Below are 23,500 nucleotides of genomic sequence, written 5' to 3'. Positions count from 1 at the left end.
AATTTCTGAAAAAAGTGGCTGAAAAGAGCGTTTTAAGGCACTTTTTAGAAAACTTTCACCGAAAAAAATAGCGTTTTTTCGGCGCGCGCTCGCCCCTCAAAGTTACTAAAATTTGGCGCCGAAGACGACCTTGGAAATTTTTTAGGGTCATTCAGCCAAAAATGGATATCTCAAAACAGTACAAAGGGGGGACCCTTTGGGTCGGCAGGGGGTCGAATCCTCCTCCCCCCTAAATCCGCTGGTGGTTGTAAGTTATACGGAAAATTTTGGGAATTCACCGGAAACATAAAAGCATTTGTCATGAAGTTTTATTTCAGGGCTTTTTTCTAGTTGTTTATTATCAGAATAAATAGTTTTTTATTGCCTGACTGAACATTTCTCTTAAAATTGATTCCTTTGTCATGTTTTTGATGTACTTAATTGTCAGTTATCAACCTTTCCAGTATCTGACTGTCTGAATGGAGAAGACGAAATGGGTTGTGGGTCTTATGAGTGTCCTGAGAACCATCAGCGATGTCCAGGCGGTGACTCCTCTTCCTCCCAACTGCACCACTGCATCCCATACTCCGCCCTGTGCGATGGGAGAATCGACTGTCCTTATGAGGCTGATGAACCAGCGTCTTGTGGTACAATAGAGTGCGGGTAGGGGCAAAATTTGATATGCCATAGATGCAGTTTATAGAAAATCTGGTTTCATTTGTTGAGAATCAATTTTTTTACCGATGGTATGCCATAGATGCAGTTTATAGAAAATCTGGTTTCATTTGTTGAGAATCAAATTTTTTTACCGATCAATAGAATCGTCAAAAAAACTGATCAAAAACCCCAGTTCTTTGTTAAAGAGAAAACCAACCTTTTTCTAGCACCGAAATTTGTTTTGAGCTTGCTCATGAATCGCTGCTGTTCTTAGTGACAACGAATTTGGATGTGCTGATGGTACCCAGTGCATTCGGCTGTCATTTAAGTGCGACAGATACCCGGACTGCGAGGACCAGTCAGACGAGACCACATCACTCTGTGGGGACTACTTGACACAGTGCATTCCAGACATCCACTTCCAGTGTGAACAGTCTGCCATGTGTATTGATGTGAACCTCAAGTGCAACGGGATGCCAGATTGTTCTGACTCCTCAGACGAAGCCAATTGTTCAGGTAGACAGACAATTCCAGTTAGGTTATCATGTCAAAAAACTTTCAAATTCAATCGGCCCAGAACAAATGCCGTAACATAGAACTAAATGAGGACATTTTTTGAAAGTTTTGGCAACTAAAATTGAGGAGATTGGGAGACGGAACTACAGTTAACTTACTCATTGATTCCAAACATGCATGTTGACAGGTCTGAACTGGATGGATTGTGGGCTAGATATGTTCCAATGTCACTCGGGGGAGTGTATGTGGAACGAATACAAGTGTGATGACGTCATCGACTGCTCAGACGGGAGTGACGAGTCACAGGTATAGTCACTATTATGACCATTCTAGAAATCCTCTACCCTAGTATACATTTTACGCCCAATTCGATGCAAGCTATATACGTGACCTCAAAAGTCTTTTTAAGAATAGTGAAATTAGTGAGCACTCTTATATAGGTCTTGCTGATTTTTTTTGTTTTTTTTTTCAGGAAAAATTCTTAAAATTAGTGCACGCTCAATTTTGATTTTTCGCGGTTTGACTTGTGATTTCTTTTTAAGTTCAGTGCATTTCCATTGTTAAAAGGAAGGCAAGCTCCACTATCGAACAGCAAAAGTGTAAAGGTCACAAAAAACATGATCGACTTTTGATTTCGAAAATGGGAATTAATTATCAGTTTTCTCAGCGAAATAAAGTTTTGCGTATTGATACAGTTTTCTCAAATTGGGTTAATGTTAACAAAAAGTGTCCATCATAAATTGTTCTACAAATTCAAAAAGCCTTAAGGCCATTTAATTTTTTCTTCGAAATTCAAAAGTTGAAGGCTCTTGAAAAAACAATTCAGTTTTTTTTTCAGTTTCATTACTCTTCTCCAACTGTTAGTTGGCTATGCTTTTCCATTTTTTCTTGACTTTTAACAAACTCGTGGTGCTGAACTAACTTGTTTTAATCTTGATGAAGAACTACGTCTAATTTTTTTTTGATATTTTGTAAATTTTCGATATCTGGGACTTCCCTTTACCCGAAAACAATGCTACTTATGATGTAACTGTGAATGGATATATAAACTGTTCTTGCTTTTATTTTCTGTAGTGCCTGGTGAATGTGGAGTGTGACCCAGAACACTACTGGTTGTGCTCAACAACAACTGAAGACCAGTGCGTAGAGCTAGACAAGGTGACTATATGTTTATTAATGAGTGACGAACGCTGTGGGTTGACGACCAAAAGGATTTTCTTGATACAAATTCCTCCGCTGAGCACAAAAAATGCTGCAAAATAGGGTGATGTTAGTTTGTTGAGACAGCTGGACAAATCGCAATAACTGATGAATTAACTGAGTGTATGGGATAGGGTGGGTTCCCTTGTTTTAAATTTTCTTTTCAAATGACTGGCCAGGAAAAGGCATTCAATGCTAATTAGGCAGCAGCCGGCAGTTCCTATATTCATCTGTTTTTTCATCTCAAAAATATTGATCGTTTCTACTTCGAAGCGACAAGTGTTTTACTTCCGCAGCTGCTTGGCAATTATATTTTGCTATCATTTTTGAATTTTTTTCGCTAGCTGCAACTATCAGTTTCAATTGGAGAAAGTGTTTCAGCTGTGTGATGGGATCGAACACTGTTCGGATGGGTCGGACGAGGACTGCAACATGGGCATGTGCGACATGAACAACGGAGGCTGCGAACAAGTGTGCAACACCAGTCCCAGAGGAGTGCAGTGTGCATGTCGCCAGGGATACCACATGATGAACGGGAACAATCTAGACAATGCACAGATGTCTACATCGGGAATACCACATTCGGCTGCTGCTGCCAACAAAACGTGTATTGGTGAGTTCACTTACCGCGATTAGCTATGGGAGCAGTTCGGTTTTTTGTCATTTACTTGACTCAACCTTTTTCTGATTAACGTTATTGTCAATTCTCTTGTTTTTTAAGGATAGCGTTCAGAAATGTCTCAAAAAGGCTGCGCAAAAGTGTCTGTTGAGCTGGAGTTTTCAATTTTACTTGATAGTTTTTTGAAATCTTATAACATAAATCAATCAATCATATTTGACAGTTTTTCAAAAAAGGAAAATTAAAACAAAACTTCAAAACTCATTTACTACAATCGTTATATTGCCAAGAAAACGCCAGATGGAGCTTCAAAAGGTCGTTTTGCATATTATTAAGCTATTTCAGCTCATGGCAAATTTTCAGCTGTCTGGTGGCTATTTTTAAGTTTGTGTAGACCATAAAAAAGTGTGCTTAACTTTCAAATTTAAGCAGAAGAGGTTGTTGCTGTGGAAGTAGCACAGAAACCTCCGACATAAAATCATACGAAAATTTAAAAAACATAGTTTTTTTTATTTGCGACGTTTTTGTTGTGCTTCTAACATAACGAAAGCTTTTTTTATCACAATCAATTTATTCGCAAGAAAACGCCAGATAAAGCTTCAAAAGGTCATTTTTCTTGCTCTTTAGCCTTTGGAACTCTGAAACATTCATATTTTTGTATGGATAGCTCTGGTAAAAATTTAAGTAAATTTCCGTTTGATTACTATGGTGTCTGAGCGCTCAGTTCACAATTCATTGTGTGAGTAACTCCAAATTAGCATGAACTTGAACACTGAAAAGCTCTCTTCTTTCTATATATATATATATAGGTGAACGTCCAGGCTTACCATAGCTAATTTAAATTGAAATTAAGCTGTGAAAACTTAGTTTTACTCAATTAAATTTAGTTGTTGGAGTTTTCTAACGCCCTTTTGGAAGTCAAAAACTTCAAAAATTTAACAATTTTCTGCAAAAAAAAACAAAATTTTTTTGAAAATTTTTGAAATTGATTTTACAATTTTTTTTTCACTCATTTTTTCACAAAATCCGTTTTTCAATTGGCATATTTGATTATACTGTCGCACTGGCCTAGTTTCTCATATTTCGTTCAGATATTTTTACCACACCATGCAGAAAAAACGACACGAATTTGAAAAAAAAGGTTTTTCTTATGACTATGGTCGGAACATTCTGTGCGACTTGCACAGTAACCGGCTATCCTTGTTTTTGCTTGTCGTTGCAAAATGCCGCTTACGATTTTTCGAATTTTTGCTGGTCGGAAGTTATTTTTTTTAAAAGTCAGTATTTGTTTTCAGTCTCCGTGAGTTCTTTGGAATTTTTCCAACTGTCAATGGCTATCTTCTTTTATTATAAGGCTGATGCGGTTCAGAAAATTTTCAATATACTCAAAACAGTGCAAAATTTTTTAATAAATGAACCTGGTAAATAGTTTTTTTTTCATGTTTTTTTAGGTCTCCAGGCCTTTACGAAACTATTGAAACTATTGGATTTGCCCATGTGTATGCTTCCATGATTTGACGTCTGACCATTTTTCATAAAACATTTGAACTTTGGTATATATGTATTTCAGACGCAAATTTTCTTTACTTGACACTGAATGTTTTGAAGCAATTATCTGTCTATTTTGAAAAGTTTGTTCCTTGAATCTACCGCCATGCTTAAAAGTTCGAAAGTTTGAAATTTAATCGCATGCTGCATTTACTATCACAAAACGAAAATTTACTATCAAGGATAGTTTTACGTGGTTTAGACTAGCACGAAGTGATTTGGTGATTGACCAAATTTTGAGTCGTGATTGCTCCTGGGATCAGAATCTAACGTGAACGTGTTTTGAATTGAGCATGTGAATAAACTTGAGGTCATTCGGTGACTAGTTCGACCCGGGTCGAGGTCCGCGACCGAAAATCCAAAGTCTTTACACTGTTTTAAGTCGCAGACAAATTCTGGAAATATCGTTTCTCGGTCGCGGTGGTCGAACAAATTAGTCGTGTTTTGAGTCTGGTGTCGTATATTGCTATTTAGTTCAAACTGCAAGCTGTCAATCAACTGTCATTCGTGGTGCTTATTAATCTATTAGCAGGTGCTGTCCTTGGAACAGTCTGTCACCCTTGGATAATATTGATAACCACTCTTATTGTTAACTTTGCAAGATCAAGTTGATTATCTTTATTGGAATTAAATACTAAACAACAAGTCTTTTCAACATGGCGCAGACAGCAGTCTCAGGTGGGGGGGAAGAATCCACTGAGCATTACAGGATTTGGCCAGCAAAGTGTACTGAACCACCTATGATGTGGGAATTCTGGATCAACAGATTCCAATGGGGAATGGTGGCCAAGCATTCAATTAATCCGAACAATTATTATTACGCAGCGATTCTCACTGCCGCTCAAGTTACCGCTTTGCCCGAGGAAGCGGATGGGAAGAATCGACTGGAGTCAGAACAAGTTCTGATCTCAAATTTGTATTTGTGGTTGGGAGAAAAGGGCTAAGGCGAACTTCACAAAAGACGGCCACATCTGGATCTCTCAACGGTTTGTTACCCACGGATGATCGACGTACTGGAAACGGAAATCAAGAAGGAAAGGAATGAAACATACGAGACATATCAGCTTCTCTCTCGGAAACAATTTATTAATGAAAGTTTGGAGCAATTCCATTCCGTGCAATTTTGGAACATTGGAGGATCGAATACTAAGGGATGTATTCATTGTCAATATGAATAACCGTGAAGCACAAAAAGAACTGTGCAGGTCAACAAAAACACCGGAGGAGGTTTATCGGATAGCCCTCTCGTACGAGCGGGGTAATAAACATGCCACATCCTATGTCGCCACGGGATCAATGGGAACCCAAGGATCATCTTCAGGCGGTGGGATTCAAATTAAATCCGAACCAGTGGGAACGGTCCCTGGAGGATATCGCAATAATCGCGCACGAGGCGGAGGTTCATATCAAGGGCGAGGCTCGAACCGCGGTGGAAATTTGTTCCAAAACAATCGATGCTACAACTGCGATCAACCAAACTTTACGAGAGAACATTTGGATAGATGTCCGGCAAAGGGAGTTACGTGTAATTTTTGTCATAAAATAGGACATTACGAGCGTACCTCTAGAGGGAAGCGCGGAAATCAGCGAGGACGGGGAGCAGTTGGGATGATACGTGAGAATGTGGACGAGACACACCTGGATAATTCAGCGGACGAAGAAGCGTCCCAGCATGCAAGTTCCATTGGATGGGTAAACAAGAATCCAGTGGTGCACTCGTGGGAATCGAGCAGTTCAGACGGGGATTATATGGTAATGGCGATAAAACATAAACGATCCACGGAATTGAAAGTCGCCGGGGCACAGTTGCCGATTAAAATAAATGGAAAGTCTACTCGCGTTTGGATTGATAGCGGATCCCCAATTTCGATTTTCACCATTGGTGAACTGAGAAGAACTTTGGGAACTTCGCGGATAAAACTGGATACCCTCTCGGAGGAGGAGAATGCATTTCGGGATTATGGGAACAATCCACTGCAGATGATTGGAGCGATGGCTGTGACGTTACAATCCAATGGCTGGACGATAAACGCAAGAATAAAAGTCATAGGAGGAAATCGCCCATCGATAATTGGAAGAGACTTGATGCATCAGCTCGGACTACAGTTAGTGCAAAAATCACCACCAGGGGATCAGATAATGTCCATCGATGAAGTGGATCCGGAACCATCAGTGCCAGAGGGGGAGTTGGACTCATGGCAAACCTATTTCAGTAAGCAGTTTTCAAACCTTTTCAATAGGGTGGGAAAAATAAGAAACTATAAAGTACAAGCAGAACTTTTTGAAACCCTCATCCCAGTACAACCTTGCAAGAAAAAGTGGATACTGAAATCGATAAACTACTGAAACAAGGGAATACCGAAAAACTGACGGAATGCTCGGATAAATATTTTGTGTCCCCAATCGTCATAACGGTAAAGAAGGATGGGTCTGTAAAACTAGCACTCGACTCCTGAGAACTAAATAAACAAGTGCATAAGAATAAATATCAAATGCCGAACATCGAAGAGTTAATGGACACAGTAGGACAAATGATTAGCGGAAAAAAAATCCGGAGATATATTTTTCACAACAATGGATCTGACATATGCGTATAGTCAATTGCCACTATGTAATTTTTCTCTCCTCGGAGGTCGATCGACGGGATTGTATGGTTTGACTACGATGCCAGCTGAATTTCAGCGCGCAATGGAATGCATTCTCGCGGAATATCCCCAGGCGCATGCGTTCATCGACGATATTCTGGTTGTATCCAAGGGAACCGCGATCGACCATATAGCAACGGTAGAGAAAATTCTAAAAAAAACTGGATCAGGAAAATATGTCTCTAAAACTATCAAAATGCAAGTTCGCACAACGGGATTGCGAGTGGCTAGGTCACAAAATAACATCAACTGGAAAAAATCCCCTGGTACGGAAAACCGAACCGATCGAAGCATTAACGCCGCCGCGAACTTTGACTCAACTCAAGTCGTTCATGGGGTCAATACATAGTCTCCACAAGTATTTGCCAGCGGTAGCTGAATCATTTGCGCCGTTGCGACCATTACTAAGTAGAAGTAATGAAAACATTTGAACCTCTGAATGCCAAAATGCGTTTGAAAATCTAAAAAAACAAGTGGCCAAATTTGACGAATTGCAACATTTCGACATCCACAAGGATATTCGGATCGTTTGCGACGCAAGTCATAACGGGCTCGGTTCTGTGCTTGAACAATTAGGACCGGAGGGGTGGAGACCGATTTCGTTCGCTTCAAAATACCTTAACGAAGCGGAAAAGAAATATTCAACAAATGAATTGGAAATGTTGGCAGTCGTGTGGGGAGCTGAATATTTTTGGAATTATATATTGGGACGGAATTTTTTAATTGTGACCGATCATAAAGCGTTAATCTCTCTTTTGAACGATAATAAGAAGAAGAACAAGACGATGTTTAGCCGTTTGACGCGTTGGTTAGATCGGCTCATTCCCTTAGATTTTCAAATTGAACACAAACCAGGGGCAAAAATTGGGCTAGCAGATTATTTATCCCGTCATCCATGTAATGAAGCAACGCCAATTAGTATATACGATAATATGTTTACTGTGGCAAAATCAACTTAATTCGTGCCGCTCTCGGGTTCAATAAGAACAATGCATCCAGGGGATACAAATCATCCAATTCTAAATCCAAGGGACCGCATATCAAAGCGGAAAGTAATCAATCTATAAATAGATTGAAAGTTTGGTCACGAAATGAACCGGTAGAGGGCGGAAAGCCATGTGAGCGAGAATCGACCAATCAGAATCGAACACATGGCTCGGACCGACGGCTACGCAAAATACGCGGAAAATTAGTTGGTGCTATTATTCAATCAAAACAAAGTTGTTTAAATCTCCCGAATACATCTAAAAATTCAGTATCTCGAATCGAAATGGACAAAAAAATGAGGAAATGGCAACAATTTTTACAGCAGCACCCAAGTGTAAACAGTAGTAGTGATGAAATTGCAGAAATTTCCAAGAACACCGTATCCTTGGAAACTATTACTAAAGTAACCAAATCAGTTCGGACTAATACCACACTCTCGTTACCTTCGGCATTCAAAGCTGAAACAATACCACCCGTGGATCCAACTTCAGTATGTATGTCAATCATCCCTCGGAATTGCAAGATTGTTAATAAAATCACTTCATTACCGGATTTGATTAACCTAAAATTCATTGAGTCCAATTATGTTTCTGACCCCCAGTTGAGCGCAATTCGCGACCTTATAGTTACTCAGGATCCTAACATTCATGACAAAATTAATGCTATGAATCGTTATTATTCTCATTTGTTAACGATTTTTCGGTGAAGAAGAACGTAGTGTGGATGGATGAAAAACTTGTTATAACTATGAACTTACAAACTGCGATTAACAATAGAATTCATGCATATCATCACGGAAAATCCAACATGTTTGATGCGGCGAAAGATGTTTAGTACCCGTATATTTATCGATCAATGGCTTCAATAGCTGAGGACTGTCCTGAATGCACCGCCGCCAGTAAGAACTTAAAAACGATCTTAAGAAAAAATCAGCCGGGAAATATACCTGAACCGAAGGAACCAAATGAATCAGTTCAAGTGGATTTTTAGGGGCCCATTAACTACTTAAATGAATCCCGGAAGTATGTGTTAGTGGCGGTTGATCGGTTTTCTCGTTGGCCTTCGGCAATGGTCTGTGGAAATAATCGATCTGATAAAATACTATGGTTTTTGAAAACCTATATAACAAATCATGGAGTGCCAAGGAAAATTCGCGTGGATCAGGGTACGAGTTTTATGTCGATTGAAATTAAAGCATTCTATAATGGGGAGGGCATTGAGATAATAAAATCACCTGTTAATGATCACCGGGCAACTGGATGCGTGGAGCGCACCAGAGGTAGTCTTAAAAGTTCCATCCTGACGTTTGTCCAAGAAAAACAACCCGAATCCTTGGAAAAAATGATCGAAAGAGCCCTTGGCGCTCTCAGATTTTCGAAGAAAGCAACATTAAAAATCTCGCCATTCGAGGCGCATCATGGACGAGAAGCGAACACGGTCTTACGAAACCTTACAAAAAAACCATCTCTGCAAAATCTGGATTGGTCGCGGGTTATAAAAACGAAAAATGCTTGTTTAGATAACGCTGACCCAAATGCCAACGATATGCCACACCCTGCAGACACAAACTGGGCCGTACGATTGGACTTAGCGTATGACATAAGCAACAGGAGCCACGCACGCCGACTGACCCCTGATCAGTCAACCAACCAAGATGACGAACCGTCAAATTTTAAATCCGCGGGCCCCAGTGGACAACCAAGACCTTCTGGATTGTTATTCCAGCGAACTGGAAATTGCAACCGCAAAAGGTATAAACAGCTTCATTCGAAAATTAAATCAGAAAGCGCTCATACGTTGACTTTAAATAATGGGGTTGTGCTTAGGAAATCGGGGGTGGCCACAAAATCTAAGCCAGAGAAGATTAAAACAGGATCAAAATCGATTGTACTACCACCAACTCCGCGGGAAGTTAAAGAGCGAGCGACGAAGAGGATTGCTCCACAGAAGCAACAACGGGAGAAAAGCGGCCGCCGATTTGAGAACAGTGGTTCTGATTCGGAAGACACTGACGATCTGCCGATTATTTCGGTCAAACGAACGAAATAACCATCCGCGGAGGTTTCAACAGCGCAAGCAGATCCAACGGAAATGCAATAAAGGGACGCAGATAGTGGAAGCGACCAAGAAACCATTCCAGCACGCAGTGGCGATTTGAATAGAAATCCAAAGGATCCGGCTACATCTAATCCAGGGGACCAACCAACTCAAGCACCCAGCAAAAAGAAAGGACCGTCAAAGAAGGCCAGACTGGTATCTTCTAGCAGTCAGGACGATAGCCAGGACGACCCGGGATCTATAGCATCGAGAAAAAGCGTGAGAAAAAGAACGGCGGTGACCAAAATGGGAGGGGTAATGATTGATTTCATCAATCAGAGCGAAAAGGAGGGAAAGAAGTAGTCTAAAAGGAAAATTCAAACTGAACCATAAAACAAAACTATTAGCCTATTTAGCCCAGGGAGAGGGTCGGTCTTAATTGACTAAACTCAAACGCCATCACTGCTAAGTGAATTTTAGTTGATAAAAATCGTTGTCAGTAAAGTTGTAATTCATTCTCTAAATAAGCACTCAGTATTTTTCTTACCAGCAATTCTTAATCAACATGTTGTCATTAAATTTTCAGTCATCTAAAGTTTCATCTATTCAAGGGGAAGTGTCGTATAGTGTTATTTAGTTCAAATTGCAAGCTGTCAATCAACTCTCATTCGTGGTGCTTATTAATCTATTAGCAGGTGCTGTCCTTGGAACAGTCTGTCACCCTTGGATAATATTGATAACCACTCTTATTGTTAACTTTTCAAGATCAATTGATTATCTTTATTGGAATTAAATACTGCACAACAAGTCTTTTCAAATTTTGAGTCGTGATTGCTCCTGGGATCAGAATCTAACGCGAACGTGTTTTGAATTGAGCATGTGAATAAACTAGAGGTCATTCGGTGACTAGTTCGACCCGGGTCGAGGTCCGCGACCGAAAATTCAAAGTCTTTACACTGTTTTAAGTCGCAGAAAAATTCTGGAAATAGCGTTTCTCAGTCGCTGTGGTCGAACAAATTAGTCGTGTTTTGAGTGTCTGGAATAACCTTATCTTGGTCGCGGCGGTCTTAAGTTAGTCGCGGCGGTCGAAAAGGTTGTCGCGGCACGGTCAAAAATTTAGTCGCGGGGTCGAAAAATAGCTCCGCGGCTACTTCAACAGCTGTACGTTGCGTGAAAAACTGCAAGACCATGTTATGAATCTGTTCAGACGTTGACGAGTGTGCTAGTGGGAGTGAGGGGGACTACTGTAGCTACAAGTGTGTGAACAAAGAGGGCTCATTCACCTGCACATGTCCAGAGGGGTTCCAGCTGGCCCCCAATGGAAAACACTGTCGCATTAATGAGCCAGAGAAGACGGAGATGTTCGTCACCAGTGGCAGGCGACTGCTACGTGTGGAACAGGCAGGAGGTTCGACGCATCGTTTTGCTTCAACTCATCTTTACTATAATACAAACAAATTTATTGTGAGGGAAGTGGCTTTACAAGGTTGTTTATGGAGGCTGACATGTTTAAGATGAGTAATAAGTCCACTAGTCAGTTAGTTATAATCGGACAAGTTATGACTTTATATTTTTTTGTTATCGATAACAGTTGGTGTAAACGCCGGGGTTGTATGAGACCTGAGTCTCTCAGTCAAGAGTCTAGGGGTTCGAAGCTGAGCTTCGTTCAGATGAAGTCTTGTCCGCAGAGACTTTTGGCAAAAATTTCACCGACAATTTTTGACAAATTTTTCCGAAAACGCGTACATTTTTGTACGTATATTTTTAAAAGTTTTTAAAAAGAACATACATTTTAGGTACATGTTTTTTAACCACCAATTTGGTGGACTACCAGTTTTGCTGGTAAATGACTACTCCACGGGAATTTTTTTAAAGCCAACACTAATTTTAGACTAAATTAAGTTGAAAATGTGAGAAGCACTGAAATGAGTTTGTTTCCTTAATTTTTTTTCTTTAAACATTCCTAAATGGTTCTGGTAAATTCCGTTTTCATGTTTAAATAGTGCGCATTTTTCTCTATTTCAGTGTTCTACACTTATCTGCAAATGGACGCTGAGATTAAGAATGTGAAGCAAGTCTGGTCTCTTAAAGGGGAGGGGCAAGTGGAAGGGACTGGAGAGGAGAGCGAGCACCTCACTCTCTTCATATCCACCGCCATGGAACTTCATATCATCCAAGATCACACTATTCTGGTGAGTCGTACGAAACAAAAGGGAGTTCAGTCATTGGAATCATCCACCTACTTGAAACTCATCTTACCTTCGCACTCCCCAGAATAATTTAGTTAAGTGTATCATTCAGAGAGATTTTTGTGTGAATTGTCATCACCAGGTCTGCAATTGATCCGAACGTTTTAATTCATCATATTTGTTTGTCAGGCACAAAAAATATGCCTCAATTACAATGTTATGGAAACTGCTATTAAAATACTTTGAAGAGACTGAACCAAATAACCATGTGTAACAGTTTGAGATTATACTCTCGGTTTAACATTTGCCTCGGTTTAAAATTGTTCGGCCTATAAAGTTCACATATCGTTTGATTTTGATTCCAGCACACCATCAATGGAGTAGACGCGTACTCTGAATTAGCAGTGGATTGGATTAATGAGCACATCTACTACCTGGTCCAGGCCCCAACTCCAGACTACCGCAGTCTGAACATGATGAACCTGGACGGGTCGGGAGTGGTGAAGTTAGCCAGTCTTCACATGGCCACTTCGGTGGCGGTGGAGCCTCGTGCTGCTGTGCAGAAGGTGTTCTACAGTGTGAAAGGCAGAGAGGGAGTATATAGTGGGCAGATTGTGGCCTGTGATCTGTCCGGATCTAATAGGCGAATCGCTTTGAGTCAACATGTATTCATGGTAAACAACCTTCATTTTATTCAATTTACTATTAGTAGCTCAAATTTAGAACATCATGTCAGTGTTCAACTTCTTTAGGAGGCGTTTTCTCTAAAAAATCGATATCTTCATGTGTAATGTTTTTAGCGTTCTGTATCGCAATTTTCAAAGAATTAATTGACATTTTGTACCCTATCCTAATGCCTCGATTTTGCATCTAAAAGGTTAAATTTTAATGTTCAATGATGTAAGGTTTGCGCCTGAGAGACTTCTGAAAAATTTCGATATTTTTTCTACTTATTCGAAGCTGAGAATTCTCATTCAAAGCTCTCCTGAGCGTTAAAAATATTTCACTTTCTCGCAGGGGCGGATCTAAGATTTTCTGGAGGGGCGGATTTTCAAAAAAATTTCAAAATTTTTGTCGAACTTTTGTTATGTCGACCAAAATGATTTTCTGAGCTCTCCCAAATCACTATAAGGACCCCATTTTTACCAAATTTTTTGCGCCGCAGGCAGATTTTTGTAAAAACAGGCCAAAAAGGAGTTTTTAAGCACTTTTGGAAAAATTTGACCAAAAATCGCGTTTTTTCGGCACGCGCTCCCCCCTTAAAATTAGTATATTTTGGCGCCAAAAGCAACTTTAGAAAAATTTTAGGGTCAGTAAGCCAAAAATGGATATCTTAAAATAGTACAAAGGGGGGCCCTTTGGGGGTCGACAGAGGGTCGAATCCCTGAGGGGGGTGCCGCACCCCCACCCCTACATCCGCTGGTGCTTTCTCAATTATTTCGGTGTTGCAAGATTTTTTTTCCAAAAAGCGCCTATTCATTAACTCCAGGGATCCAACATGACACAAAACAGTTCAATTTTTAAGCCCATCAGTTTGCAAGTGGATCTGACCTCTAACAGACTTTACTGGATGGACTTGTCATCCAACTCCATCCATTACATCCACCTTGACGTCCAGTTGCCCGCCAAAATGTTCACACCTTTCCAATCTGTCAAGGTCAGTATCTCTGATTAACTTCAAGTTCAAGGTCAGTTTCACTTCAAGTTCCGTTATTTTTTTTATTTGGTCTTCCTCGCTCACTATAAAGAGTTCAGTTCAACTTTGCTGAAGTAGAAACAGTGCCAAAAAATTTGTTCATGAGTGCCGACAAATAAAAATACTTGAGTGCCAAATTTTTTTTTAAATGCCAGATAAGGTAATTACTAGAAGATAATGAATGCAGTGAAGACACTTAATGAAGTAGAGTTGATTTTTTTGCCTTTTTTCAGGAAATTGAACTCAATCTTTGTTCACGCCAAGACGTTTTGCGGTTTGACGTTTGATTTCTTTTTAAGTTCAATTCCAACTAATTCGCTTAAAAAAGCAAATAACGCAAAAAAGGAAAACTTAAACGGCGTCTATACCTTGGTTCAAAAAAAATGGCCGCGGCAATATTTTTGAAAAATGCGTATAGCTCGAAAGTAATCCAGTGGAAAATGTGTGGATGATGCTTAAATCCTTTGTTGAGAAGAAAAATCCGAAAACAAAAGACGAACTAATTCAGTATGTTCAAGAATCTCAACATGTAATTTTGCCAGCGGTAAGAAAAAATTTGATGGGTTCTATCCCGACGCGTTTGGGCCAGTGTCTTGAAAACGAAGGAAAATTTGTGGAGAAATGGACTGGGACTGAATAGGCAAGACAAAGACGCAACAGACTCATATTTTCTTATATTATTTTGTTTGCTCAATGCTTAGAAAAATCTATTATTTCAGCGGCCACTTTTTTTGAACCAAGGTATAGTTTGAAAAGTGAATTTTAAATTTACGATTTCCCAGTGGAATAGAAGTTTTGACATTTGACCCAGGTTTCTCAAATTGAGTTTATTCTATCACAATAGCGTCAATAATATATATTTTTTTAATTTTAAGGAGCAGTAACTCCATAATTGCTTGCTTTGAACTTTGAATGTTGAATTTGTTCCAAAAAACAAGTCAGTCATTTTTTTTTCAGCTTCTTTGCGTTCATTGACCTTTCCCAAATCGGTTGGTAGCTAGATGAAGTGTTTGTTTTTTTAAATTGCCCTGCAATAATTTAAGTGGTAATCGAAATTCTGAGTGCTAAGGAAACTTCTCCTCATTGAAATTTTTTGTACAAAAAATTGTTGACCTAATAGCTGCTCCATATTTATAGTTTTTGGCGAGCATAAATTGTTTTCCAGATGAAGTTGTGGTCATATGAGCTCACCAAAATTGATTAATGAAACTGTTTTCGGCATGCTAGGCAACGGTTTTTGTTGGTGATAATCTTATACATTAACTGAAAGAATCAATTTAGCTTCAGGTGTTAAGTTAGAGGGGCTATTGGGCGCAACGTTTTAGATCTGGTTTTTTCTTGAAATTTTTAAAATTGATTGTTTCAGACCTGGTAATGTTTTGTCCTCAGCATTTTGTGATCCTTCTTAGGACGAACTAAGAAAACACGAAGAAACTCTCTGTTCTTTAGTAAAATAGCCAAAACTTAGTTTGAGATTTTTGCAATTTCTGCGACAGGGAAACTGCACTTGAATTTGAATTGTTGCTTAAAAGCTTGCTTAAATTTCATTTTTTGCAAATCGATTCATTTCGAAGCATTTTGAAGTTTTCATGAGCTTCATTTTCTGATGTGTTTGCTATAGAAAAAAGAAATTGATCACAAAAAAAATCTAATTTTGAGAACAGATTCAAGGTGTGAAAAACTTGAATTAGTTGGCAGTTTCATCGATTGATAAGCAAAGCTTAAAAAACCTAAATTTTGAAAAGCGATTTTTGCTATCGAAATAATTTGAAGTTTTCAAACTATAGAGGCTTGATGGGTTAAATTTAGAAAATTAAAACTCCTTGAACTAATTCAAGCTACAAAACAAATCGAAGTTTTATGGATTGAAGATGCTGTTGGAAACACTAAATTGTTTTACGAAACTATTATTGCTTTCAGTTTACCTAAAAAGGTTACATGTTTTTGCCCAAAATTTTGTTTATATTGATGATTTTCATGATTTTATTGCAGATGTTTGTGACCGAGTCTTGTTTATATCGATGATTTTCTTGAATTTGGGTCTTTTAGTTTGAATTCAACTTTTGTTTTAAATCTTCAAACAGCATGCTACTAAGAGTAAGAAAAATCACTTTTTTAGACGATATAATTCATTTTTTAGACAATATAATTAGTTTTTTTTGGGTCCTTAGAAAATGCATTACAATCGATTTTATAAAGCTTCTATACAGATTTTATACCGCAAAAAAAAATCCATTTTCTAGACTATAAAATCAATTTTTTTTGGGTCCTTAGAAGATGCTTTACAATCGATTATAATCGATTTTATACAGATTCTATACAGATTCTATACCGATTCTATACCGCAAAAAAATAATTTTCTAGACTATAAAATTGATTTTTCTGAACTGTATAAAATTCCTATATTATCCATTTTAGTGTCTAATTGGGTTGCATACAATCGACTTTTAACTAGTAGAAAATCTGTAAAAAAATCGATTATAGTCGATTGCAATCTTATTTTTGCTAATGCGGGTGGGCATGCTAATTGGGGGCTATTCTCATGCGCGAAGGACCGAATGCGCGAAAAGACTTGTGAGCGAAGGACCGAAAACAAAATTAGCCGAAAGTCAATTTCTAAAAAGAAGCAATTGCCATTCAATTAAAAATAACTAAATGAAGCAGTATTTTGCTTCTTTCATGATGAAACCCTTGAAATATAAAATTTCTATTCGGCGGCGGTCAGTGACATTTTGAAAATTTTGCATATTTCTGCCGTTTTTATATTCGGCCAATATCAATACTCCAGTCCCTGGAGTTGTTTACTTTCTTTCTAAATTTTAGATTACTGAAATCTGATTGGTTGATTTGTATTTTCACGCATTCGGTCCTTCGCGCTTGAGGGATTCCACCATGCTAATCGACAATCTATTCCTATTAGGCCTGTCCCCTAGCATTATATAATTGATGCGAAAATAGTAAATTATTTACGTTTCAAGTTTACCCACATTTTTCGACCCTCCTGAATGTCCAGCGATCAAAATGCGCTCAACTCTCGAAATCGTTCATCGCCCTAGTTTTTCTGAACTTTAATTTAGTTTCCGCCTATTCACATCGACTAATTTGCATCTAATGTATTAGTACTGATTAAATGTATTAACCATCTAATCAGTACTAATAATTAAACATATACAACTGCATTTACCAGTTCTTACATAAAAGGTACATCAGCTTTCATTAATGCGTTCTAGATGCAAAGTAATTGATGATGATCGGCATAAACAAAAAAGTCATTAGGGTTGTGGTCAGGCGCGGATCTAGAATTATCTCGTGGTGGGTCGAATTTTTGAGACAAAAATGAAAGTTTTGTTGACCTTTTCTGTATTGTACAGTACCTGATCGAGCCGATGAGTCTGCAAGTGTTCGAGGACTCTGTGTATTGGACGGATCTCAAACTGGATTCGCTGTTCTCCTGCGACAAAACCAGGTGTCTTCTCCCCCTCTCATACATCCCCGCTGTCCTCTCTCGCCCCAAAGCACTCTCCGTCAATCACCCAAAACTGCACAAAAAAGGTACAAACATTATGTTTTAAGTAATTCGGGTTCACAAGTGCGTCAGGCGCAGTTTGCAAGTGAGACTAGAGAAATAGGCTCCGCAGACGCCTATTTGATATGCATGCAAATTTGCAAAAAAAAAGTTTAGAATTGTTGTTCCGAGCATTGAAAAAGCGGAGGAACTTTGTAATCGGGTGTGTTTTTGTTTTGTTTTTCTTTTTTCCACGCGCAATCAGGTACCACAAAGAATTATGGGATTGAGTGGAGTGATATATTGAACCCCTTCCAGCCCTGATTTGAACGACATTGTCAACTATTTTTTCCATTCGAATTTTATGCATTAATTCATGTAGTGGGTTTTACTGCGGCAACATTTTATCATTCAAACCTCTTGAAATCCGCTGATACTCGGTAGTGCATTTGGTAGGGGTTTTGCTAGGGACGCCTTTGGCGCTAACACTTATTAAAACTGAGAGAGATTACGCGCTGAAAACGCAAGAATCTTGAAATAGCCTTCCAAAAACTGCTCAAAATTGGTACTCTAGAACATGTTGTCAAAAATTGCATGAATGCGTAAATTTTTGGTGTATTAGGACTTTTATAGTGTTCAAGGAGAGCTAGAAAAGTTCAGACTTCTAAAGCAGCTTAATGAGGGTTCTTAACCGAATGAGCATCTCTTGCTATGAACTAATTTTAGAAGACAGGTCGGATGAAGTTAACGTTTTACCCCCTAAACAGACTAAGATAAGCTCTTCCATCTGAGTAATTGATTTGGAGCAAAGTTACTTTAGCTGCTGCAGGTAAAATAGCATAGTTTCTGATTGGCCGAAAGTTTGAACTATGAATACCTACTTAAGATCCTCCTCTTATAGCGTTTAAGCTTGAAGGTTGTTCCATCAAGCCATTTGAACATGTTCTAGAAAACTCTGTGTGTTCGGGGTTGCCTGGCGGGGACTGTGAGTACCAATGTGCTCCTCACTATAGTCACTTCTCGGAAAAACTGGAGCCAATGTGCATGTGTAATATTTTCTCAACCAGGACAGGATCTACTTCTTGCAAACTAGGTTAGCTATGAGACTGGACTGTTCCTTTTTTGCTCATTTTTCATAATTACTTCAAAGTTGAATTTGCAATAGGATACTCGCAGTTTTCTTTGGAGATTTTTTGCGGAATCGAGATAAAGATTAACATGAGCGGTGCAGTGCTTCTAAGCGTGTCTGATTTTGAGGAATTTTATGCTTTCTTTGTCAATTCAATGTCTATGTCGAAATTTTCTAATATAAATTACATCTTTACAATATTTGGACCGCGCAAAAATATACTCAGCCTGGGTTCGAACCTGCGATCCATCTGAAGCTATCGTTTTGGTTGACCAAGTAGCCACTGACTGCTGAGCAACCAAATCCAAAGTTGGACAGATTTTACTGGACAGCTTCTTTCTACACGTGCGAACTCTTCCATCCATACGTCACACTATCAAGACGCCAAATGGCAACTCTAATCATATAAATAGAGTGAAATAAATAGAGTGCAATGACTTTTAAAATTAGAACAATGGATCATGGAGACTTCACAATAACATATTGACTTTGATTGGCGTAAAAAATGGTACCACCACTCAAGCATAAAAGCATGATTAAATACGAGTAATTAGCCGCTTTTGTAAACCCAAAACTATGTCATATGAGTTTTCTACTAACGGGATGCATTTGAAGCTGCCAATCGCCTACCAGTATACAGGAAAAGTTTAAAATTGGCGTCTTCAATGACTCCAGTTGTTTTAAAGAGTGGTTTCAATTTTTAAAGGTCGCAGAGTTGGTTATTTTATGGAAGTTCGAAGAAAACTGTTCAATTACCTTCAAAAACCATAAAAAGCATGGTTTTTTCTTCCCCAGCCATCACCATTAACTTTTTTTGCAAACACCTACAAGTCAATGTATTACCATGAATCAACTGACTACAAAGATGTTGCACAAATCTATATTTTTCAATTAAAAAACAATCCTTGAATTTACAGATAAGATGCAAGAGAACGTTCGTTAAGGGTCGGCTAGGTTACTAGCTGCTTGGCATCAGCGAAGACCGGTCCAATTATTCTATCATCTTTTTTTCTCAGGAGAGCTATCGGGCTAGCTATTTAGCACCACTCTATATTACAACAAATTATGTCCTTGGAATGAGCCCCATATGCCCCAACTTCTGCCCAGGCACTATCTCGATACAAATTTTGTGTTTAACAATCCAACTAGTGGAAAATCCAGCTAGATGACCATGCGACAATTTTTTCGCACGCTGTCGTTAGTCGGAGTAAATTTCATATAGGAGTTCCCCTATCTCCAGAGACGCGCTTAACCTACTGAAATTCCATGAGAAAAAAAAATGAATAGCAACTAGAAGCAGAAAAAACTTTCGACCAGATTTGAAACTATCGATTTGTGCAGTTTTTGAGCAGTTCTTGATGACATAAAAAAAATAATAATAATTCACAATTAATTAAATTACAAAGTTTTTGAAAATTTTTCGCAGAAATTTGCTTTTTTTTTGTTTAGAAAACTTGGTGTTGCCGAGGAAAAAAGGCTACTAAATTTAATTTTTCTGCTGGAGTAAAGTTAAAAATTTCATCGGTCAAATAAATGTTCATTGTTCTGACTTTCGATGAAAGCGCAGAATGTTTATGCTTCGTGTGGTTATTTTTTATTCAGCCATTTTTCGGCTTGTTAACTAAGCGTTTTAGGCGGATTTTTTTAAAAATCATCTGAAAGATATTACTATTTTTAGCTCAAATTTAAGATATTTCATCTGTGATCAATTTTTTGTTAAAAAAGGCGCTTGAAAATAGCAATTGTCTTGAATGCTCCGATTGTTCCTTAATCCATATCGAATACCTTTTGGGATAAGAAAATATTGAAAAATATAAATTTTGGACAATATCAAAGATCAAATGGGAAATTTGATACGACCGATCAGCTAGCCTCACAGTTCAGTTTGAGCGACTTTGCTGTTCGGGATAATTGGCCAGGCATACGAAATTCGCGTTACCCTTTCATGATTATGGATAAAATCTACAAAGAGTGGATGAAATAGTCCAGAGCATCCCAAAACTCCCAAACTCCCAAACTCCCAAAACCTTGCAAAAACGACTCGAGGTAAAAATAACTTTTTGATTTTGATTTAAGGCAGTCAATATCTTCAATGGGGCATAAATTTTTTATGTTAAAAACTATTATTTCGATCGCCACAAATTGACTGAATAAAAAAAACCACACTGAGTATAAATATTCCGTTTTCTTCAAAAGTTGTAAAAAATCATTCCTTCCAAATTGAATTGAGGCCAGTAATTCAATCTCATTATTGCAATACAAGACGCTACAGACACCCTTAGTATTTTGCTTAGCGTGCGCGTGTATGGGATAAAATTAAGAAAAAATGAAGAAAAAAAATCTTTTTTTTTCTCAATTATTTTATCAATAATTATGCTGAAACAAACTTTTCAATTCGGTTTAAGTGCAGTCGGAACTTTCAGGTCTTTACTCTGATATTCGAGCAGTCTTGTTTTGCATTTATAAGGCGGCTTTCTCGCTCGCTGTACTCACTCAAAATTAGACAAGAAACCCGCGTTGAGTTCACATTTGAAAATTAGAGATAAAAAGTGAATAAAACAGGTCTCGCAATTAGATGTTCATTGCCACAATAGCAAACTTTTTTTGATAGATTATTGCTAATTTGGCTAAAATTCAGCGAAGAAACGGTGATAAAAAACCTATCAAAACAAGCAAAAAATAAGAACTACAACAAGGGTTCGTTCAATGACGCAACTATCAGCTTAGTGAACAGGTATGCTACCTCTGTGTTACGATGCTTTAGCTAATTTCAAGTTATAGGGTTTATGAACTCACAGTCTCATTCGAAAGTCACCAAAATGAGTTAAAATTTTTTAAGTTTTAGCGCTAACTTTCTACGGAATCATTACTGAAATAGCTCTAAAATATCGCAGGCTTAGCTTTGCAAAAAACTCTGAATTATACATGAATCAGCGCTGGAAAATAGCAATCACTGGGATGCTACAGAAAAAGCGATGAATAGTGGTGGGAATTCAACTCGGGAACCGAAAACTTTATATTGTTTTATCTCAATATTGAAAAACTTTGGAAGTTTTTAATTGCTCTTCAAATCACTGCTAAAATGATAATATGATTTATCATTCGGACTGCTCCGAATGCTATTCGTGGTACTCAGTTGTCGGTACAATAAAGAACCACAATATAGGAGCCTCAATCTTCTCTCCGCCCTTCTTTATGATACTGATGTGGTATTCATTGGTGCCTTCTTTCAGTGATAAAATGAACATTCCTACTAGACTTTTTGACAGACCTAGTCTTTAATATCTCTTCGCTGCGATAAAAGGTGAAAGGAAACATTTCTAGCTCCGCGCCAATACACATCAGCAATCATTGCAATGGTGACCGTCCATGACATCAAATCTGAAATAGTTAATCTCTCTGTTATACACCCAAGCACCTTCGATGTCTAACAAGAGCAGAAAAAAAAAGCTTCTGAAAACGTCTACCCCAAAGTTTTGCGCCACTTTTTACAAAGGGCGAAACGGAGATAATTAGAGGAAGGGAAAAAAAGATCACCTCTGGGGAAAAGCTTTTAATCTCTTTTCGAGAGCTTTTAACAAGATCAGATGGCATCGCGTTCTCCTGTAAGCATCATGCAGCACCATAATTTATACATCTGCTGTGCATATGCTGTGATACTATCACTCAAATCTACCTGAAAAACACAATGATTTACTTTTTAAACCTCCATGACGAAGGTTTGCCCAGATAAAGATTGTGGCAGTTCATCTTCACTTTTCTCCCTTGTATGTTTAGGGTCCCCCGACAATGTAGATGACCATAAATTCTCCCAATCTGTATTATTTTTTTTGGATTTCTTCTTGCTTTATATTTGATGTGAATATTTTGCAACTATCTGTGATGATTTTTCTTTGTGGTGTTCTATGGTTCATTTTTAAACCAGGTTTTCATCTCGATTTTTGAAAAATCTGGCAGAATCTGGATATCTTTTGCTTTCTTTTCAGCCTTAATATACTGTAATATGGTCTGGGAATTCTATTTAAAAAATAAGTTCTCTCTTCTTTTGAGTTAAGTTAACATTGGCAGTTAACTCAGGTTGGCATTGTTTTCAGATTTCAAAGGGTTCGCGTTGTTCAACGCCTGGCAGTTCTATGTCAAGAACAAAACAGACGATATAGAGTTCGGTCTGGAAACTGTGTGGCATTCGCAGACTGTGCAAAAGGCCTTCTTTGCTCCACCTAATAAAATCTGGATAGTCCAAGACAAGGTGAGTATCTTAAATTCTCTCTCAAAAATATAATTTGCTTTTCAAAAAAGAAATAGTGTGCAATGATTTTCAATGGTGAGAAAATATAGGTTGTAAATGTAGTTTTTTATGAACGTGGTCGCAACATTCTGTGCTATTTGCACAGCAACCGGCTATCCTTGTTTAATTTTTTATTGAGTGCGAAATTGAGAAAAATTCCATTTCTCCCATGGTAGTTTTGGATCTTGCAGGGCGTTTTTCTAAAATGCGTTTATCACAACGGCGTCTTTCATTTTGCTGGCCAATTATTTAACGTGCTTCCCAATAATGGCAGTAAAACATAGCCAATACATGGTAGGGCTACAAATCGTAACAGGCGACAAGTGTTAACAGGCTACAATTCGGAACAAGCGACATTTCGTAACAAGGTATTGGCAAGTAGGATACGCTTGCTCCGCTGCGCTTACATTCAATACAAGAAGAATACTGCGCGTGAATCAAAGTTCCCCACTAAATCTACTGTTAAGAACTGTCACTTTTTACGAATTGTCGCCTTTTACGAATT

The 23,500-nt window shown here is 38.3% G+C and overlaps 1 protein-coding gene across 1 annotated transcript in view; it reads left to right on the top strand.

The window, feature by feature from the left end:
• Positions 1-23,500, top strand: part of LOC134848892 (low-density lipoprotein receptor-related protein 2-like) — a 154,528-nt gene that overhangs the window by 36,507 nt on the left and 94,521 nt on the right. The window contains exons 10-21 of the mRNA XM_063866430.1: positions 444-642; positions 911-1,152; positions 1,340-1,458; positions 2,227-2,310; positions 2,734-2,965; positions 11,396-11,596; positions 12,214-12,380; positions 12,743-13,051; positions 13,903-14,034; positions 17,445-17,625; positions 18,528-18,671; positions 22,802-22,956. Coding sequence (XP_063722500.1) covers positions 444-642; positions 911-1,152; positions 1,340-1,458; positions 2,227-2,310; positions 2,734-2,965; positions 11,396-11,596; positions 12,214-12,380; positions 12,743-13,051; positions 13,903-14,034; positions 17,445-17,625; positions 18,528-18,671; positions 22,802-22,956 — 2,165 coding nt within the window. The remainder of the gene's footprint in view (positions 1-443; positions 643-910; positions 1,153-1,339; positions 1,459-2,226; positions 2,311-2,733; positions 2,966-11,395; positions 11,597-12,213; positions 12,381-12,742; positions 13,052-13,902; positions 14,035-17,444; positions 17,626-18,527; positions 18,672-22,801; positions 22,957-23,500) is intronic.

This window comes from Symsagittifera roscoffensis, chromosome 1, assembly GCF_963678635.1.
Source record: "Symsagittifera roscoffensis chromosome 1, txSymRosc1.1, whole genome shotgun sequence".
In the NCBI taxonomy this organism is placed as follows: domain Eukaryota; kingdom Metazoa; phylum Xenacoelomorpha; order Acoela; family Convolutidae; genus Symsagittifera; species Symsagittifera roscoffensis.
This window is presented reverse-complemented; position numbering and strand designations above follow the sequence as displayed.